The sequence below is a fragment of the Borostomias antarcticus genome (assembly GCF_949987555.1).
Source record: "Borostomias antarcticus genome assembly, chromosome: 13".
NCBI classification, from domain to species: domain Eukaryota; kingdom Metazoa; phylum Chordata; class Actinopteri; order Stomiiformes; family Stomiidae; genus Borostomias; species Borostomias antarcticus.
Genome location: NC_140246.1, coordinates 9,147,798 through 9,163,808, shown reverse-complemented (window position 1 = coordinate 9,163,808; position 16,011 = coordinate 9,147,798). Strand labels below are relative to the sequence as shown.

Genomic DNA, 16,011 nt, shown 5'->3' with positions numbered 1-16,011 from the left:
ACGAACATTTCAAAATGCTGGCATTTCCACGCTGTTTAAAGAATCCTTTGTGGCGAACCAATTTTCCCCAAGAACCCACAAGGTCCGCCATAATGGATTTTTCTAAAGGTTGAAAATTTGTCAAAACCTATAAACTCCTCATAAACCGTAAGTCTGATTAGTCTAAAGTTTCACATAGCCTACTGTATACATGTATGGTCTATAAAATGCTGAAATCTGAGAGATCCAGTCCGAGATGGAGGACAAATTGGCATTAAAAAAAAACATTTGGATAAAATGTTGAAGTGCTTATAACTTTTTACAACAATAATCTAGGAAACTGACTGTGCATGTGTAGCCTACTACCCTGTTCTACCATGTCAAAACATTTGCAGATATCTAAAAAAACAAAGAAATGGCAGGCATTTGAAATTGGACCATTTTGGCAAATTGGGAAGCTAATGGCGCGTTCCAGGCAACCCGTAACTCGTGTTTTTCCTACCTCCTACACGTGAAAATGTTCTGGAATGGCAGTCAAACCCGTAACTTCCCACCCGGCAACTGGGAGTACATCGATCTGTACGAGTTCACGGGTGGGAAGTTACGGGTTTGACTGCCATTCCAGAGCATTTTCACGTGTAGGAGGTCGGAAAAACAAGAGTTACGGGTTGCCTGGAACGCGGCATAATGCAAATAATATTATACAACAGCTAGTTCCGACCGCGCATTGTGATTGGCTAAGACGCATTCCAAGCCGTGCTATAACCACAATATACCAAATCACTGGTAAAAGTATCACTACGTTCTGATACATTGTATCATGACGTGGTGGATTTATGTAGGCTATTAAGCTCGTGTGATACACAGCCGTGCCAATAACCACACACTCCCTCTCGTGTCGTATTGCTTAAATAGCTCACTTTAATAGGTTGGTTATCGGTTGGTTGGGTCTGGCCGCACATGTCCTCTGCCTATAGTGTAGCAATGTTAGAAAACCAATATAAGTAGCCTAGGCCTATAAACACATCAAATCAGAAAAAGTAGAGATGTCTTGTGATATCCTTATGGGGCGAAGAGGACATACAGTCGGTAAGTAATAACTGTTTTGTGCCCCGTTTTGTGCCACTCGCTGAGGCTCCTCTCCTCTGCCTCAGGATGGCGGTTGTCCACGATGATGCCTTCTTCAAGTAGCGCCTGGAGTAGAGCGCCTCACATAGAGCACCTCACCTGATAAGGCCTGACTGCAGAGCACCTCACCTGATAAGGCCTGACTGCAGAGCACCTCAACTGATAAGGCCTGACTGCAGAGCACCTCACCTGATAAGGCCTGACTGCAGAGCACCTCACCTGATAAGGCCTGACTGCAGAGCACCTCACCTGATAAGGCCTGACTGCAGAGCACCTCACCTGATAAGGCCTGACTGCAGAGCGGCTGTAGTTTGTGGTCGAGAACCTGTAGAGGGCGCCCTCTCCCCACAGCCATCCCCATAAGGCTTTCACAAAGAGTGTCATTGCGAATTGATCTATCTCTCTCTCTCTCTCTGTCTCTCTCTCTCTCTGTCTCTCTCTCTCTCTCTCTCTCTCTCTCTCTGTCTCTCTCTCTCTCTCTCTCTCTCTCTGCCTGCCTGTCTGTCTGTCTGTCTGTCCCCGTGGGGGCGCTAGAGGAAATAATACCGCAACACAAATGTCACTTCAGCCTTTCCGTAGTGTTGTCATTATGGTCATGAGTAGCCAACAACATGGCATCTGTGGAATGGGTAGTTCACTTGCTAGGTGTAAATCTTCGCCAAATATTGTTTTATTGAAGGATTATACCATTGCATGTATAGCTAGTGTGGCTACTTATCTTTTGCTAGCTACAATAAATTATGATTTTAATTAAGTTGAAATGAAATGGTCGTGCCAGATGCTAACCCAAATAGCAGTCATCGGCCCATGTTAGCTAGGTGTGTGACGTTAGCTATGTAACTAGCTAGCTAGGTTTCTTTTGGCAGTTTCTTCACGACCGACTCTCATTCGTCCTAAAAACATGACCGAAGCTTCGCGCGAAGAGGAGCTGCGGCCGGTGCCGCGCGAACGAGCGATTCTGGAAAGTTTCTTCACGCAGCTCGGGATGTTCTCCTTCGACCGCGCCAAGGACTATGTGGAGAAGGAGAAAGACGGCAGCAAGAGCGCAGGGGCCATCTGGGCTGCTCTGCTCGCCGCCCTCGCTCACCTGGCCGCGGCGGAGAAGGCCTACCACAATATGACATTCCTTGGACAGAAACTGGGTAGGTTAACGTAACGTATTGAACAGACACTTTACAACCCCCTTTATTGCCCATGTATGCAGGGAGTCAACATCGGAACTCAGAGAGTCAGACCGGACTCCGGAGATTGCCGTCCCTACCAAGACCTCTTTCTTACTATTTTGTTTTGTTAAAGTACTGTATTCCCATGTGGTGTCACTTTGTAAACAGCAGGTGGCGTCTCAAGCCCAGAGAATTGTAGATCCATACAGCGGCACATTTTGCTCAATATCTACATGATGAGACTGTTGATAATGATGATGACCCATTTTTCCGTGTGCTATAATGGTCTCTGTATTCCCCCCTGTGTTTTCCTGTGTAGGCGGTCAGTCATTTTTCAGCCGCAAGGACTCCATACGTACCATCTACACGTCGCTCTTCAACGAGCTGAGGAAGGTGGTCACCATGGGACGCCACGCCCAGCCGGGCTCCGCCCCCTACCTGGAGGACCTGCTGTCCCACCTGTCAGAGCAGCTGTGCCACTTCACCCAGGCCCGCATGGAGATGGCTGACCTGTACGAGAAGATGCACTTACTGGGCAGCCAGAAGAACATCAACCCAGAGGAGCTGGTCACGGCGCTGGAGGCGGTGCTGCAGAAGTACAGCTCCAGGTGTGTGTGTGTGTGTGTGCGTGTGCGCGTGTGTGTGTGCATGTGTGTGTGTGTGTCAACGCCCAGTTTTGATATGCATGCACAGAGCTGCGGATTTGCAGAGACAGCAGGTTGTGGGTGAGCTAGTGAAAAGAGAGGGGAGGGAGAAAGGGAGGGAGGGAGAGGAGAAAATATATTTCTGCTGAATCCAGCAGGTGTGGGTTTCAGTGTCTTTCAGTCATCTCAGTGGGGACAGAAACACATGAACCGCCACTGACATGTTGTGCAAACAGCAGCAGGTCATGCTCTGGCGCGCGCGCGCACACACACACACGCACAGTCGCACACACACAGGAATGTGCAGTCAGGGGTGAAGGTGACGCTCACCCACAGCAGTCGTCTCAGAAAAAATATGAATCAGCATAGACAATGTTCACCAGTGGTCAGGACACACACAAAAACAAACCGTTTTTGTGTGTGTCGTCTGTCTCTAATTTAGCTACCTGACACCATGCCCTCCATTAGTAAAGGCCTGTTCTCCCTCCGTCTCTCCCTAACTACCCCCCCTTCACCCAGGTTTCATCACCCCATCCTGGGCCGTGTGGAGAGCGGCTTCCAGACGGAGGTGGACGTAGTGACCCAACTGCTGCGCTGCCAGGCCCAGGTGTCAGAGTGGCGTTTCCTGCCCGCCCTGCTCAGCCTGCACGGGGCTACCACCAAGCTCACCGCCTGGGGGCAGCTCTTCCAGCGCCAGAAGGAGACCCGCAAGCACATGTTCGGGAGCCAGTCCCAGAAGGCGGTGCAGCCGCCCCACCTGTACACGTGGCTGCAGCGCCTGCAGGCGGCGCTCCTGGCCAAGTTCAGCTTCTACTTCCATGAGACGCTTAGCCGCCAGGCGGCGCCCGCCGACATGAGGGCGGCCACCGCCCGCACCGCCCCCGACTACCACGGCAAGATCTGCTCCTTCATCCGCAAGCACGACGCCAACAGCGTGTCGCTGGTGTTCGACAACCGCGGCTCGGACAGCTTCCAGGGCCACGGCTACCACCACCCACACTCGTACCGCGAGGCGCCCAAGGGCGTGGAGCAGTTCCCCGCCATCGTGTCCCTGCCGTCGGGGGAGCGGCCGCTCACCCACTGGCCCAATGTCATCATGATGATGGGCGACCGCGCCGCCGAGCTGAACGCGCTGGACAAGGTGGTGCACTTCTACGACGACAAGGTGCAGAGCACCTACTACCTGACGCGGCCCGAGCCCCACTTCACCCTGGTGGTCATCTTCGACGGAAGGAAGTCGGAGAAGGACTCGCACATCACCGCCTTCCTGCAGGAGATCTCGGGCTCGCTGAGGAACTCCAAACCCTTCAGCACCCTGAAGCCGGGCTCCAAGGGCTGAGCTACGCTACCGCACGCGCGCGCACAACACAGCTAGCCGCCTCAGCTCGGAGTAACACTTTCAACTCCCAACCACTGCTTGACTATTTGACGGATGTTTTGTTTGTTTTCTTGGTTGCTTGTTTTAATTGAATGGTTTCAGCCAATGGTCCAACCACAGCCTCTTCTGTTTTCCGAATATCATTGCTGTGAACCGTTAGTTTGGCCAATTCAGTTCCAGACCAAAGAGATGAATCACATAACTAGAGTGTGGGGCGTTCTCATAGTGAACTGTTCTGACTTCTGTTGGTTTAGGACCCTCTGTGACAGGAAGGCCAACTTCCCAGCCCTGTCAGGAGAATGCTGCTATGTTCTAAAAGCCTTTGTGTTGTTTAATTTATGCTGTAATTTTAATTACTTTGCTGTTTACTATTTTAAGAGTAGATTTTACATGTAAACATGTTGCTGTGCTTATTGCTGTCAATAAAACAATAAAATTAAACTTGAGAACGGTAACCTTTGACGTCGCACATCGCTTTTAAAGCTTTGTGAGGATGGTGTGTGTACAGTACGTGTAGTGGTTTGGATGTGCTTATGAGTAGTTTGAGAACACTTGCATCTCTTACATAATAGCCAAACACTTCATCACACTTGTATAAGTGCCTTGCAGTATAACAACAGCTGAAGAGTGTTCGTGAGTGTTCAATCAGCCTAGCCTAATTCAAGTTCAGCCCCTACATTAATTCACAAAGCAGTCCACTCGTACAAAACAACGCCTAATTAAAACATGGGGTGATCATTTGTTTCATTTTATTTATAATAAATACAACACATCGATACAATCCATTTGGCTATATGAGCTCATCTTTAGGAAGCTCCAAGTTTCAGATACAGCAACACTAACGGACAAAATCCATCTCCTTATCAAACACATTCAGAGAATTCCCTTTAGTTAAAATGCACCAACATGTTATGATGCTACATGCCAAGTACACAACCCTATACATCAAAGTGCAATGTCACAATGGATTAACTCTAGAATTCATAATTCAGTAATCTACTAAACACTATGATTATTTCATTCTGAGTGCTGCTGCTCTTCGTTCAGGACATGCGTGAGTGGATCACAACTCCCCAAAAAGACAAGGGTAAAAAAAGGCACTTACACATTCATACACACACACACACACACACATAGCCCACTTCAGCAATACATGTCCTCAACACACTTGTCAGTTCCCAACATAGTTTAGAGGCCACATTCAAAGTGCTGTTCAAGTGTTTTTTGGGCATTTAAACACAGAGCCCCACCCTGTTAGCTTACCGTGAATTTAAGGTTATCTAGTGACTTTAGTGTAACAACCAGGTAAACCGTATTCCCACACACAGTTTTACCTATGTGGCATGCTTTTTATTGTACATCAACATCAACACTCTCACTCACTCACACTTCCACTCACAGCCCCTAACCAGCCCATGTTCTGGTGCTGAAGACAGGCATGAATAATCCAACACGGTTTCAGTGCCTCTGCACTTACAAAAGAGCAGAACAAGGGCAGGTTGGGAAGGACACGCTCACACGCACGCACACATATACACACATACACAGGGTAATGGGAAAGAAATCACACACACACAAACACACACACACGCACGCCAGAAAAAGGCCTGGTCCAGACTCCTATCCCACTCCGTCACTAAACCTCCACCCTGTTTCAACTCTGGTGTGGGTCTGGATGTCGTACTGTAGGTCCACAGAACACAAGAAGGCTGTTATGTAGTGAGAGTCAACGCCACCTCTATGACAGAGCCCCCTGAACATTCATTAGATAGCGGAACAGTCATTAAATACTGGAACATTCATTAAATAGCTGGACATTGGTTAAATATCATGTGAGTTTTGTCACTGATTACCCCAAGAGGCTTTGTTTGAGGCAAAGTGAGCTTAGCAGCTGAACCAAGTGACAAAGAACTGAAACGGTCTCAGACATCCACCTTACACTTTGTGTGAAGCATCCTTACCCCCCTAACAACCCGTCACTCTGCAGTGTCCCTTTCTGTCTCTTGACCTATAGAATTGCTCAGCTTACGTAAATGCAGCAGCCAATCAAAAACACACTAAGAAATACAGCAGCCTTTCGTGATAGGCTCTCTTCAGCTAGCGCAGCAGACCTATCTTCATGACAGTACAGTCAACGTTCACGTCACTGAAACTACATTTCACTGGAGGCAAACTACAGTTCCCACGTATCTTGACTACATCTCTTACACAGGATAGGATTTCTGCCTCAGCTTACATCTACCTCTCTCGTTTTATTTAGCAGTTTTTCGCTAACCTTTTGATAAAATGCTTTGATACATGGAGAAAGGAAACTCCTACACACCAAGAGAGTACACACCAACCTGACGACACACATAAATATCATGGCATACCATATCATATTTCATATCATATTTTATAGATTTTATTATTACTACATAAAACCCTTTTTTCACCTTTTTGTCCTACTGTCTCTACCCTCTTGATTATAAACAGTATGCAGTACCCTGTTCTCCTCCTCCCCGGCCCTGTTTTGGGGCCCCGTGTGGGCCTGATTCAGCCTGGTTCGGCCCGCTTTGGCTCACATGGTGCAGGATTTGTCCAGTGGCGGAGGCAGCGGGGGCGTGCTGCTCTTGGGGGGGACGAGCGGCTTGGGCCTCAGGGCCGGGGGGCGCAGCGGAGCCCCCATGCGGGCCGCTGCCACGGGCTTGAAGGAGCCCAGGGTGTCGGGGGACGGGTTGGAGGGCCTGGGGGGTCCAGGCGGGGGTCCAGGGAGGGGGCTGAGGGGACTCAGGGGGCTGAGGGGACTGGGGGTCCCGGGCGTGCCGGGCGTGCTGGGGGTGCTGTGGGGGCTGGGCGACTCGGAGGAGCAGCAGGCCGTGATGGGGCCGTTCTTCACCTGCTCCAGGGTGTCCAGGACCACGTCGGGGGCCGGCCGGCAGCCCTGCCTCTCCAGCTGGCGCAGCTCCCCCAGGGCCACGCTCACCGTCTCCTCTATGTCCTGCAGGGAGGGAGAGAGGCGGGGGTGAACGAGACGTCACACGGACAGCATGGAATTCAAATGGGAGGAACGCAGCGGTCGGTTGTTGATGGAGACTCGCGTGCGTGTGTGTGTGTATGTACCTGTGCCAGTTTATCTGGGTCCAGTGCTCTGGAGCGGTGGGAGTCAGTGAAGCTGTGCTGCCCGCTGCTGGAGCGCCGTATGGGCGTGTCCTCGGGCCGGCGGAGCGAGTCGTGGCGGCTCACGCTCACCGTAACCGCGGCGGCGGAGCGGCGCCGTCGCTCGGGGCTGTCCAGAGGCGGAGTCATGCCCTGGCCCCGTCCCAGCAGCAGCTCCCGTGGGCTGAAGTGGCCAGACACGGGCGGCGAGCTCCTCTCCAGCACACCCCCGTTACCGTGGGAGTGGCTGTCACTCGAGCGACCCAAGGGGCGACGGAAAAGACCCTCCGTCCTCTTCCTGCGGTGGCTGTCATTGAGCACACTAAATTAGCTTAGCTTAGCGACAACGCTGGCCCAATGATGGCACAATACATTAGCTTAGCGAGTAACTGTGTGTTGTATGCTAGCTACAGCTGACCTGTTGTAGGCCTCAGGCGGTCTGATGTCCGTGGGGGAGCTCAGGTCCGCCCTGGTCCTCTTGTCATCGGGGCCGGAGCTGTTGCCGTTCCCGCCGTCGCTGTCTGCTTTCTGACTGAGCGTGTCCGACATCGCGTCAGTCCTACGGCACCAAACAGAGCGTCTAACCAACCAATCAGACCAATTATTAATCACCCAGTCAATGGCAAGTGATTAGGGCACTCCTTTCACTCAATAAGCTCATTTATCCACCAGATAATCAATGAATCAAATGGACTGCCCAGTCAATCAAGGACAAAGAAGGACAAACTATCCTCATGTGGGATAAGTGCTGTATGTGAGTGGTGTGTGTGTGTGTGTGTGTAGCTGTGTGTGTGTGTGTGTAGCAGTGTGCGTATGTGTGTAGGTGTGTGTGTGTGTATAACTGCGTGTGTGTGTGTGTAGCAGTATGTGAATGTAGCAGTGTGTGTGTGTTTGTGTGTAGAAGTGTACTCACCTGTCCTTCAGCAATATGTACTGGTGAGGCACCAGGCCGTGGGTCCCGTTGTGTCGCCCCTCCCACCAGTCTTGTGAGGCTCGCTGGTACAGCTGGAGGGAGGCGCCCTTCTTAAAGGACAGCTCTCGCCCCGAACGACCAACATAGTCAAACCTGGCGACCGCCTCCACAGCCTCCCCCTCTGAGAGATGAGAGAGAGGGGGGGGGGGGGGGGGGAGAAACAGGGGGAAAGAGAGATGGGGGGGGGGGGGGGAGAGAGAGGGGGAGAGTGAGGGGGGGGGGGGGGGGTGTGAGGGGGAGAGAGAGAGAGGGGGAGAGAGAGCTAAGAGCCAGATAACCATGGTAGAGGTGAACTTGTCAATCACCTGTCTCTGTGGAACCATCTCTCCCAGAGCTTAGCCAATGAGAAAGAAGGATATGGAAGGGGGGGGGGGGGGGGGTCAGAGATTAAATCTTCCGATTCAGTCCCTCCCTCCCTCTCTCTCCTCTTTCCTACCCACCGCCCCCTCCCTCCGTCCTTCTCTCTGCCTCCGTGAGGAAATCACACGCAGCTCACAGCGAGAGGAGGAGGAGGAGGCGGGTGTGGGTGGGTGGGCTGGTCTCTATGGTTGCTGTTGCCATGGCGACAGCTCTTCATTGGCTGGATGGGAGGGGAGAAAGAGGGCCACTGGGTGACTGTGTGAGTGGGGTCAGAGGTCGCCGGCGTACCCTCTTCACTGGTCTGTGTCTCCGTGCCGCCGTCAGGCTCCGCCTCCTCCAATGCACCGGGCTCGCTGAACGGACTCTCGCTGAGGGGGAGAGAGAAAGAGAGGGAGAGAGAGAGAGAGAGAAGGGGGGGGGGGAGAAAGACAGAGGGAGAGGAGAGAGAGAGAGGGGGAAAGAGAGGGAGAAAGGGGAGAGTGTGGGAGAGTAAGCACCAAATTGCAGCAGTCAGCGATACAGGCTTACATAGTCTGCTTCTAGCTCTGGTGAAATTTCACACAAGGGTGAAAAAAAGAGCTTCAGTCCACGCACAGATGGACGGGCATCTGGCTCGACAGCCCGACAAAGTCTGCTTCTAAAATGTCACGGCAGATCAATCAGTGAATATTCTGCATGTTCTGTAGAAGCCGTTTCCAGGACCAGGGTCTTTTTAGACAGTCAGTCAAGTCAGTCTCACCAGTACTGGTCTCCTGTCATGCACTTCTCATAGGTGGGGCCGGGCAGCTCCTTGGTGTCGGGGAAGATGTTGTCATGGTGAAGGATGACTGTTTTGATGACCTCATTGACGTGCGCCTGGCAGGCCACCTGGTCCAGGGTGTCGGGCGTGGGCAGCAGGGTGGGGCCGAACACGATGGCCAGGTTCCCGGCGTCCATCATGTTCTCATCGCTGTACTGGGACAGGCTGTGCAGGGAGGCAAGAGGGAAGAGGTCAGCGCCGGAAGTCACATGATCAAAGGAGCGGGAAACGTCAAGGGCGTCACTGTTTTGCCTTCTACCCCCCACAACTACTGCGGCATTGGAAACCAAAGTATAGCTAGAATTCCATTGAAGTGGCTCCAATGCATTGTCCGAAGCCACACGAATGACGTACCTAATGCTTCCTTATTTACACAGCAAAGCACGATATATCACATCACATAAACGTCGTGTCACACTTAAACTTAGCTCCAGGAGGACAGTGATATATACAGCTACATATTAAATTATCATGTGACAATCGGTACAGTAGATATTACACTCGGTGCCAGACAATAACAAGCGTCAGTAGATCACACTTCAACATCACACTTTTTTCCATCCTGTTCACAACTCTGTGCCTCTCCTCCTCACTTCCACTGTGTGGGGAGGCAGCAGAGGTGAGACGTGGTAGTCTTCCAGAGACAGAGAAAACTGCTCTCTCTGCTGATTGTGTTCTATCTAGACCAATCGGACCTGGTTCTGTGAGGATCTGTGTGTTCCAGACCCATCAGACCTGGTTCTGTGAGGTCCTGTGTGTTCCAGAGCCATCCGACCTGGTTCTGTGAGGTCCTGTGTGTTCCAGACCCATCAGACCTGGTTCTGTGAGGTCCTGTGTGTTCCAGAGCCATTAGACCTGGTTCTGTGAGGTCTTGTGTGTTCCAGACCCATTAGACCTGGTTCTGTGAGGATCTGTGTGTTCCAGACCCATTAGACCTGGTTCTGTGAGGTCCTGTGTGTTCCAGACCCATTAGACATGGGCGCCAGTGGACACTTACTGGTTGAGGAAAGCGAAGAGGTATCGCATCACAACCAGGGTTGCCCGCGGGACCGCCAGCAGAATCTTGCGGATACACTGGGCTCTGTCATACAGACTCTCTATACCTAGAGGAACAGGGACACACACACACGCACACACAAACACACAAACACACAAACACACACACACACACACACCAGCTGTCAGTATTCAGTATTCCCAGGATGTGATGAGGTGTTTGTAATCCTGAGACATCCTGAAATCAGACCCCCTCCCCCCGCCCCATGGTGGAGAGAGGAAACTGGCTGCGTCTCCTCGGAGGAACAGACAGTCGGAGTGTTCGTTCCAGCAAGACAAAGACAGACAGAACGAATTGGAGACAAAGAGGCCGGAGGGAGAGATAGTGTCTGCGTGTGGGTAGGCGGGCGAAAGAGAACAAGCAGCAAAAAGAGGAAGATGGAGAGAGAGAGTGTGTGAGAAAGAGAGAAAGAGAGAGAGATTGTTCAGAGATTTAATGTTTTACTCATAATTCCTGCGGCGGTGGCTGTGTCCATTACAAATATCCTCAGGTCAATGAGACGGCAGTGTCAATTCATACACAGACTGGTAAGAAAGACACTGCATTTATGCAAGGCAACTGACTCATTTCTGGCTCTGATTGGTGTCAGTTTTCGCCGCTGTTCTTGCCACCATTTTTAATTGAAATGTCTCCAGACTTTCGGAGGCAGAGATCTCCAAAGTCTGATATCGCAAGACTACGTCTACACAAGCCCCGCCCGCACCCCAACCCAATTCCACCCTAGTCTCTGGCAGTCCCTGCCCCACCCCACTCCGCTAGTCCCTCAAGTATCTGCCCCACCCATCATCCCCCCTCATACATCAAACAGGAAGTGCTACTCACGGACGCAGGATATGAGGTCGTTGAACCTGTCCTTGGGGAAGAGGGGGTTCTCCAGCCCCCGGAAGTAGAGCTTGAGGACGCCAGCCACAGAGTTGATGTCATGGTTGCTCTCTTCGTCTATCAAGGGGTCGTTACCTAGGCGACAGACAGGAAGTCAGTTTACAGTGTCCCTGACGAGACAGCGCCAGCTGGACATGACCTCACAGTGACCTCTCACCTCTCTCAAAGGAGTTCTTGATGTCGTTGACCTCTACCTGCGACCCTGACACCCGGAATATACCCTGGTGCTGAAGACCTGGGGGGAACAGAGAAGACTGAATGTGTGTGTGTGTGTGTGTGTGTGTGTGTGTGTGTGTGTGTGTGTGTGTGCATGCACAAGTGTTTGTGTGTGTGTGTTTGCCCACGGCTGCCACACCATGAAGGTTGATGTAGCGGATGCAGCTCTCCACCAGTAGAGGAATGGCTTTAGTCGAGTCCTACAAACAAGAGATACACAAGCATCCAGTCAGCTGGTTACCAAGCATAACAGGGACAAACAAACACACCCACGCACACAAACACACACACACAGACACATCAAAAGTTCTGTAGACTCTACCTGGTGTTTGCTATGGGAATTTTTTCGGCCACGACTGTCATGTGGAGAGAACAAAACAGATGGCATGGGTTTAAACAGTTCAGAGAGAAAGCTCAAACAGAGATCAGTCCCAAGTAATTGAAGTAGATTAGATGAGAGAGAGATTCCTACCTGGTGGTTAGCATGTCAGCTATATACCCTGGAAAAACAATATTATATATAAAAAAAAAAAAGAATTATTTAATTTAACCATTATTTAACCAGGGAAGTCCTGCTGAGATTACAATCTAATTTACGAAGGAGCCCTGGCCAAGACAGCCGCAAAGGTTTCAAACAACATACAACAGTAATACAATATAGTAGCAGCAATACAATTTCAACGTTTTCAACAACATTTAAAGCACATAATACACAACTTAACAATAACAAAGACTCATATTAGAATGTTAAACATTAGAGGGAAAGAGAAAGGAGAAAAAGATGAAAGAGATAGCATGGGACAGAAAAAGAGGCAGAAAGAGAGAAAGGGAGAGAACGAGAGAGACAAAGACAGTGACAGACAGATACTTTAATTATTCCCATGGGGAAATTGTTGTAAGAGAGAGACAGAAATATGTGTCTTACCCTCTGCCATGGCCTTCTTCAGCAGGTCATGTTTGGCTTGTAGTTTGGAGATGAGATTACTGCCTTCCAGATACTCACGGAACTTCTGAAGACGACAGACAGAATAATACCTTTTGTCAAACGTACGGTACAGCCGCTAGCCTTTTGATCCTCTGTGAATCACTGTGAATATCTCTGTGTGCATGTTGTTATTGTTATTGTTGTTATTAATTAAGCAATAAACCACGAGAGGCCGTGTGTTATAGTGATTTTATAACAGCTAGGGGGCGTTGTTAGGCACGACGCGAGGCAGAGTTGTGTGTGTTATGCTGTGTTCAGACCGGGCGCAGCGGGCCACCCACTTCGCCTGAATCTCCCCGCTGGATCCAGCGACACAACTGAAGGGGTTCGCCTGATTCGCGCCGCCCCCGCCACCCAGTTCGCGCAAATTGTATTGACTTTCTATGTAAACTCGCCGCGCGAACGGGACAATTTGCACCCGGTCTGAACACAACATTACAAAGTTCTGATCAAGAACCAGAACTAACCGTTGTATAAAGCCACATTTGGCACACTAATCAAGGACAGTCCCATGACCCCGGTCAGCAAGTGTCATCGCGACAGCTCAAACCCTCTAGCGCCACCACCGTGTCAAATTTGGAAGTGCACACCCCTGTCACCAAGTGTATGTTGACACCTCAAACTCTCTAGCGCCACCAACCTGTCAAACTTGGAAGTGCGTTTATTCTGAACCGTATGCCCGATTTTTAAAACTGCGGTAGGGATTCGAATGCGGCTATGGCGTGTTTCACATGTTGTCTTTGATGCGCTGGTTGCGCGTCCTGCTTGGCCCCCACATTGCTGCTATATTTCTGTGTATGTTTCTGTGTGTGTGTGTGTGTGTGTATTTCTGTGTGTGTGTGTATTTCTGTGTGTGAGCTTGTGTGTATTTCTGCGAGTATTTCTGTGTGTGTGTTTCCCGCGTGTGTGTGTGCGTCTCACCGTGAAGTAGAAGAGCTCGGTCTCCTGCTGGTTGGCGCGCCGTTTGGCCAGGCTGGGTTTGTTCAAGTAGCCATCCGACACGCTGGACTTGACCGACTCGGAGGAGGGGCTGTGGGTGAAGCTCTGGGAGACGTCGTAGTCGTCCAGCACCGTCATGTCCTGGAGGGTGGTGAGGGTGGCGCCCCATGTCTTTTTCACCTGCGGGAAGGGAGGAGCCACGGCATGTCTCAACCACTGGGGATAGGCCGTCTGTGGATGTAGCGTATGTGTGGATTTCTGTGTATGTGTACAGTATGTGTGTGTGTGTGTGCGCACGTGTACAATGTGAGTGCACGTACTGTATAAACGGTGTAGATGATGAGTGTACGAGTCTGTTTATTTGCGTATGGTAATTCCGGTTCAGTGAGTGTGTGGGCCTGTGTCTATTTGTGTGTATTTGTGTGTGCATTTGTGTGTGTGTGCACGTGCTTGTTTGCTGCTGAGACACGCAGAAGCAACTCATTAATCCAGTCTCCATCAGCATTCCTGTGCCCTTCAGGCTGGAGATAACAGCTGCCCTCCTGCTCCTCCGCAGTCCCTCATCCTGCTCCCCGCCATCCCACATGCAGAACGCCTCATCTGACCCAGCAGCTACCCTACGCTAACTTCGCTACGCTAACTTCGTTACGCTAACTTCGCTACGCTAACTTCGCCATGCTAACTTCGCTACGCTAACTTCGCTATGCTAACTTTGCTACCGGCTACATTTTATTTTTAGACTTTTGAACCTGTCACATTAACAAGCCCTACCCTACCGTCCCTCACCCTTTCACCAACCTCCCTTTCCCCCCTCTCAGGAATTATCACACCACAGCACCTTGTGAAGCTGTGCGGGTGCGTGGTGTGCGCATATGTGTGTGCGTGTGTGTGTGTGTGTGTGTGTGCAGGGGGGTCTCACCTCCTCGTTCTCGATTTTGATCGTGGCGAGACGGGTCTGGAGTTGCTGTAGACGGAGCGTGAGCTCGGCCTGGACTTGGGGCTGCGCCGCGATCTGCGCCACCTGGAGGGGACGGCGTGGGCGTGATAAGTGAACCCCTTTGGAGTGTGTAAGAGTGTGTGTGTGTGTGTGTGTGTGTGTGTGTGTGAGAGAGAGTGTGTGTGCATGTGAACATCCCGCTGTGCGTTCCTCACCGTGTCCCCCATGTGCGCCTGGAAGCTGAAGCGAGGCGGGGGGCAGAAGGCGGTGGGGTAGAGGCCCAGCAGACGCTGCCTGTCCCGGGCGGGGTCCAGGCCCTCCACCGCCCCCTCCAGCACCTCCAGCCCCGCCCGGCGGGACGCCTCCACGCTCAGCTCTGCCGACAGGTAGGTCCTCAACGCCCGGCTCAGACTGGAGTGGTACCCCAGGTCACAGCACTGAGACACGGAGAGATGGAAAGAAGGAGAAGGACAGATGGAGAGGAGGAGAGATGGAGAGAGGGAGAGGAGGAAAAATGAAGAGGAGGAGAGGATATGACGAGGATAAATGGATGCAGAGAAGGTGAGAGATATGAGTAACAGGAACGCAGATCTAAATAATAACATGTTCACACTTCACAGCAACATTTGGACGTGTGTGTGTGTGTGTGTGTGTTTGTGTGTGTACTCACGTCTATAATGTCGGGAAGGTCGTGGATGTAATATTTGAACACTGAGGAGTTGGTAGCCTCAAGCGTCAGCAAGTACTCGTTCCTGGCCTTCAGAGTCTTCAGCTTGTTCTCAGAATACTTAGCCTTTCTCTGGAGAGATGGAGGGAGGGATGGAGGGAGGGATGGAGATAAGAAAAGGAAGAGAGGGAAGGAGAGGGGGGGGGTGAGAGAAAGAGAGGGAGAATAGAAGAGTTGGTAGTTGTTAGTTCAGGTTTGTACTCTATTTCTGAAGTTTGTCCCTCGGAGGGTCCCATACCTTCTCCCTCATCTTCTCCATCTTGCGAGCGGCATTGCGTCTCTGGTGGCGCTCCTCTATCCGCAGGCCGAACACAGGCTCCACCCCACCGCCCGGCCCAGACTTGACACGCCCCTCCTGACGCTCCGCCTCCCGGAGCTTGGACTCGGCGTTCAGGGTCTCCGCATGGTACATGTGGTACGTCTTCATCACCTTTCAACCGCATATCACAACAATGAAATCTCCGAAAGTCGGAACAACCCCGCCCTAAAAAGATGAACCGGCCACCTGCCGTTCGTTCGAGCTGCAAAACGCAAAAACCCAAATGTTTACCTTGTGAGGTCCAGAACACGCCTGCCCTCAGACCGTCAACTCTGTTTTTAATGTATTATCATGCATTTATTATGTATATTTAATTATTTTTAACGTATTTCTTATTTAAGCAGACAGTGACTGCGAAGGAGTTTATAACCTTTCCTGATAAGTTCG

The 16,011-nt window shown here is 51.1% G+C and overlaps 2 protein-coding genes across 4 annotated transcripts in view; one reads left to right on the top strand and one right to left on the bottom strand.

The window, feature by feature from the left end:
• The first annotated feature begins 1,740 nt into the window (after positions 1 to 1,740).
• kics2 (KICSTOR subunit 2) lies at positions 1,741 to 4,728 on the top strand. The gene is made up of 3 exons (XM_084448197.1): positions 1,741 to 2,249; positions 2,590 to 2,878; positions 3,434 to 4,728. The coding sequence occupies exons 1-3, from the start codon at positions 2,009 to 2,011 to the stop codon at positions 4,251 to 4,253; spliced, it is 1,350 nt and encodes a 449-aa protein (XP_084304323.1). The 5' UTR covers positions 1,741 to 2,008; the 3' UTR covers positions 4,254 to 4,728.
• A 2,124-nt stretch (positions 4,729 to 6,852) lies between these two features.
• The window catches only part of srgap1b (SLIT-ROBO Rho GTPase activating protein 1b), a gene marked incomplete at both ends in the record, with an annotated part of 17,196 nt that continues 8,037 nt past the window's right edge, over positions 6,853 to 16,011 (bottom strand). Inside the window, 18 exons of one of the 3 annotated variants that reach the window (XM_084447516.1) lie at positions 6,853 to 7,272; positions 7,395 to 7,737; positions 7,849 to 8,010; positions 8,344 to 8,524; positions 9,052 to 9,131; positions 9,503 to 9,727; positions 10,560 to 10,665; positions 11,442 to 11,576; positions 11,659 to 11,736; positions 11,857 to 11,917; positions 12,040 to 12,073; positions 12,190 to 12,217; positions 12,643 to 12,727; positions 13,624 to 13,821; positions 14,561 to 14,662; positions 14,794 to 15,015; positions 15,249 to 15,377; positions 15,544 to 15,735. In XM_084447516.1, coding sequence (XP_084303642.1) covers positions 6,853 to 7,272; positions 7,395 to 7,737; positions 7,849 to 8,010; positions 8,344 to 8,524; positions 9,052 to 9,131; positions 9,503 to 9,727; positions 10,560 to 10,665; positions 11,442 to 11,576; positions 11,659 to 11,736; positions 11,857 to 11,917; positions 12,040 to 12,073; positions 12,190 to 12,217; positions 12,643 to 12,727; positions 13,624 to 13,821; positions 14,561 to 14,662; positions 14,794 to 15,015; positions 15,249 to 15,377; positions 15,544 to 15,735 — 2,781 coding nt within the window. Of the gene's footprint in view, positions 7,273 to 7,394; positions 7,740 to 7,841; positions 8,011 to 8,343; positions 8,525 to 9,051; positions 9,132 to 9,502; positions 9,728 to 10,559; positions 10,666 to 11,441; positions 11,577 to 11,658; positions 11,737 to 11,856; positions 11,918 to 12,039; positions 12,074 to 12,189; positions 12,218 to 12,642; positions 12,728 to 13,623; positions 13,822 to 14,560; positions 14,663 to 14,793; positions 15,016 to 15,248; positions 15,378 to 15,543; positions 15,736 to 16,011 lie in introns of all 3 variants that reach the window. The other 2 variants (XM_084447517.1, XM_084447518.1) reach the window with 2 other exon arrangements.

Bases quoted from the DNA above. Each gene is read 5' to 3' on its own strand.
- kics2 (XM_084448197.1), top strand. From the start codon at position 2,009: ATGACCGAAGCTTCGCGCGAAGAGGAGCTGCGGCCGGTGCCGCGCGAA. The intron at 2,250-2,589 runs GTAGGTTAACGT...TTTCCTGTGTAG, and splicing joins ATTCCTTGGACAGAAACTGG to GCGGTCAGTCATTTTTCAGC. The intron at 2,879-3,433 runs GTGTGTGTGTGT...CCCTTCACCCAG, and splicing joins CTGCAGAAGTACAGCTCCAG to GTTTCATCACCCCATCCTGG.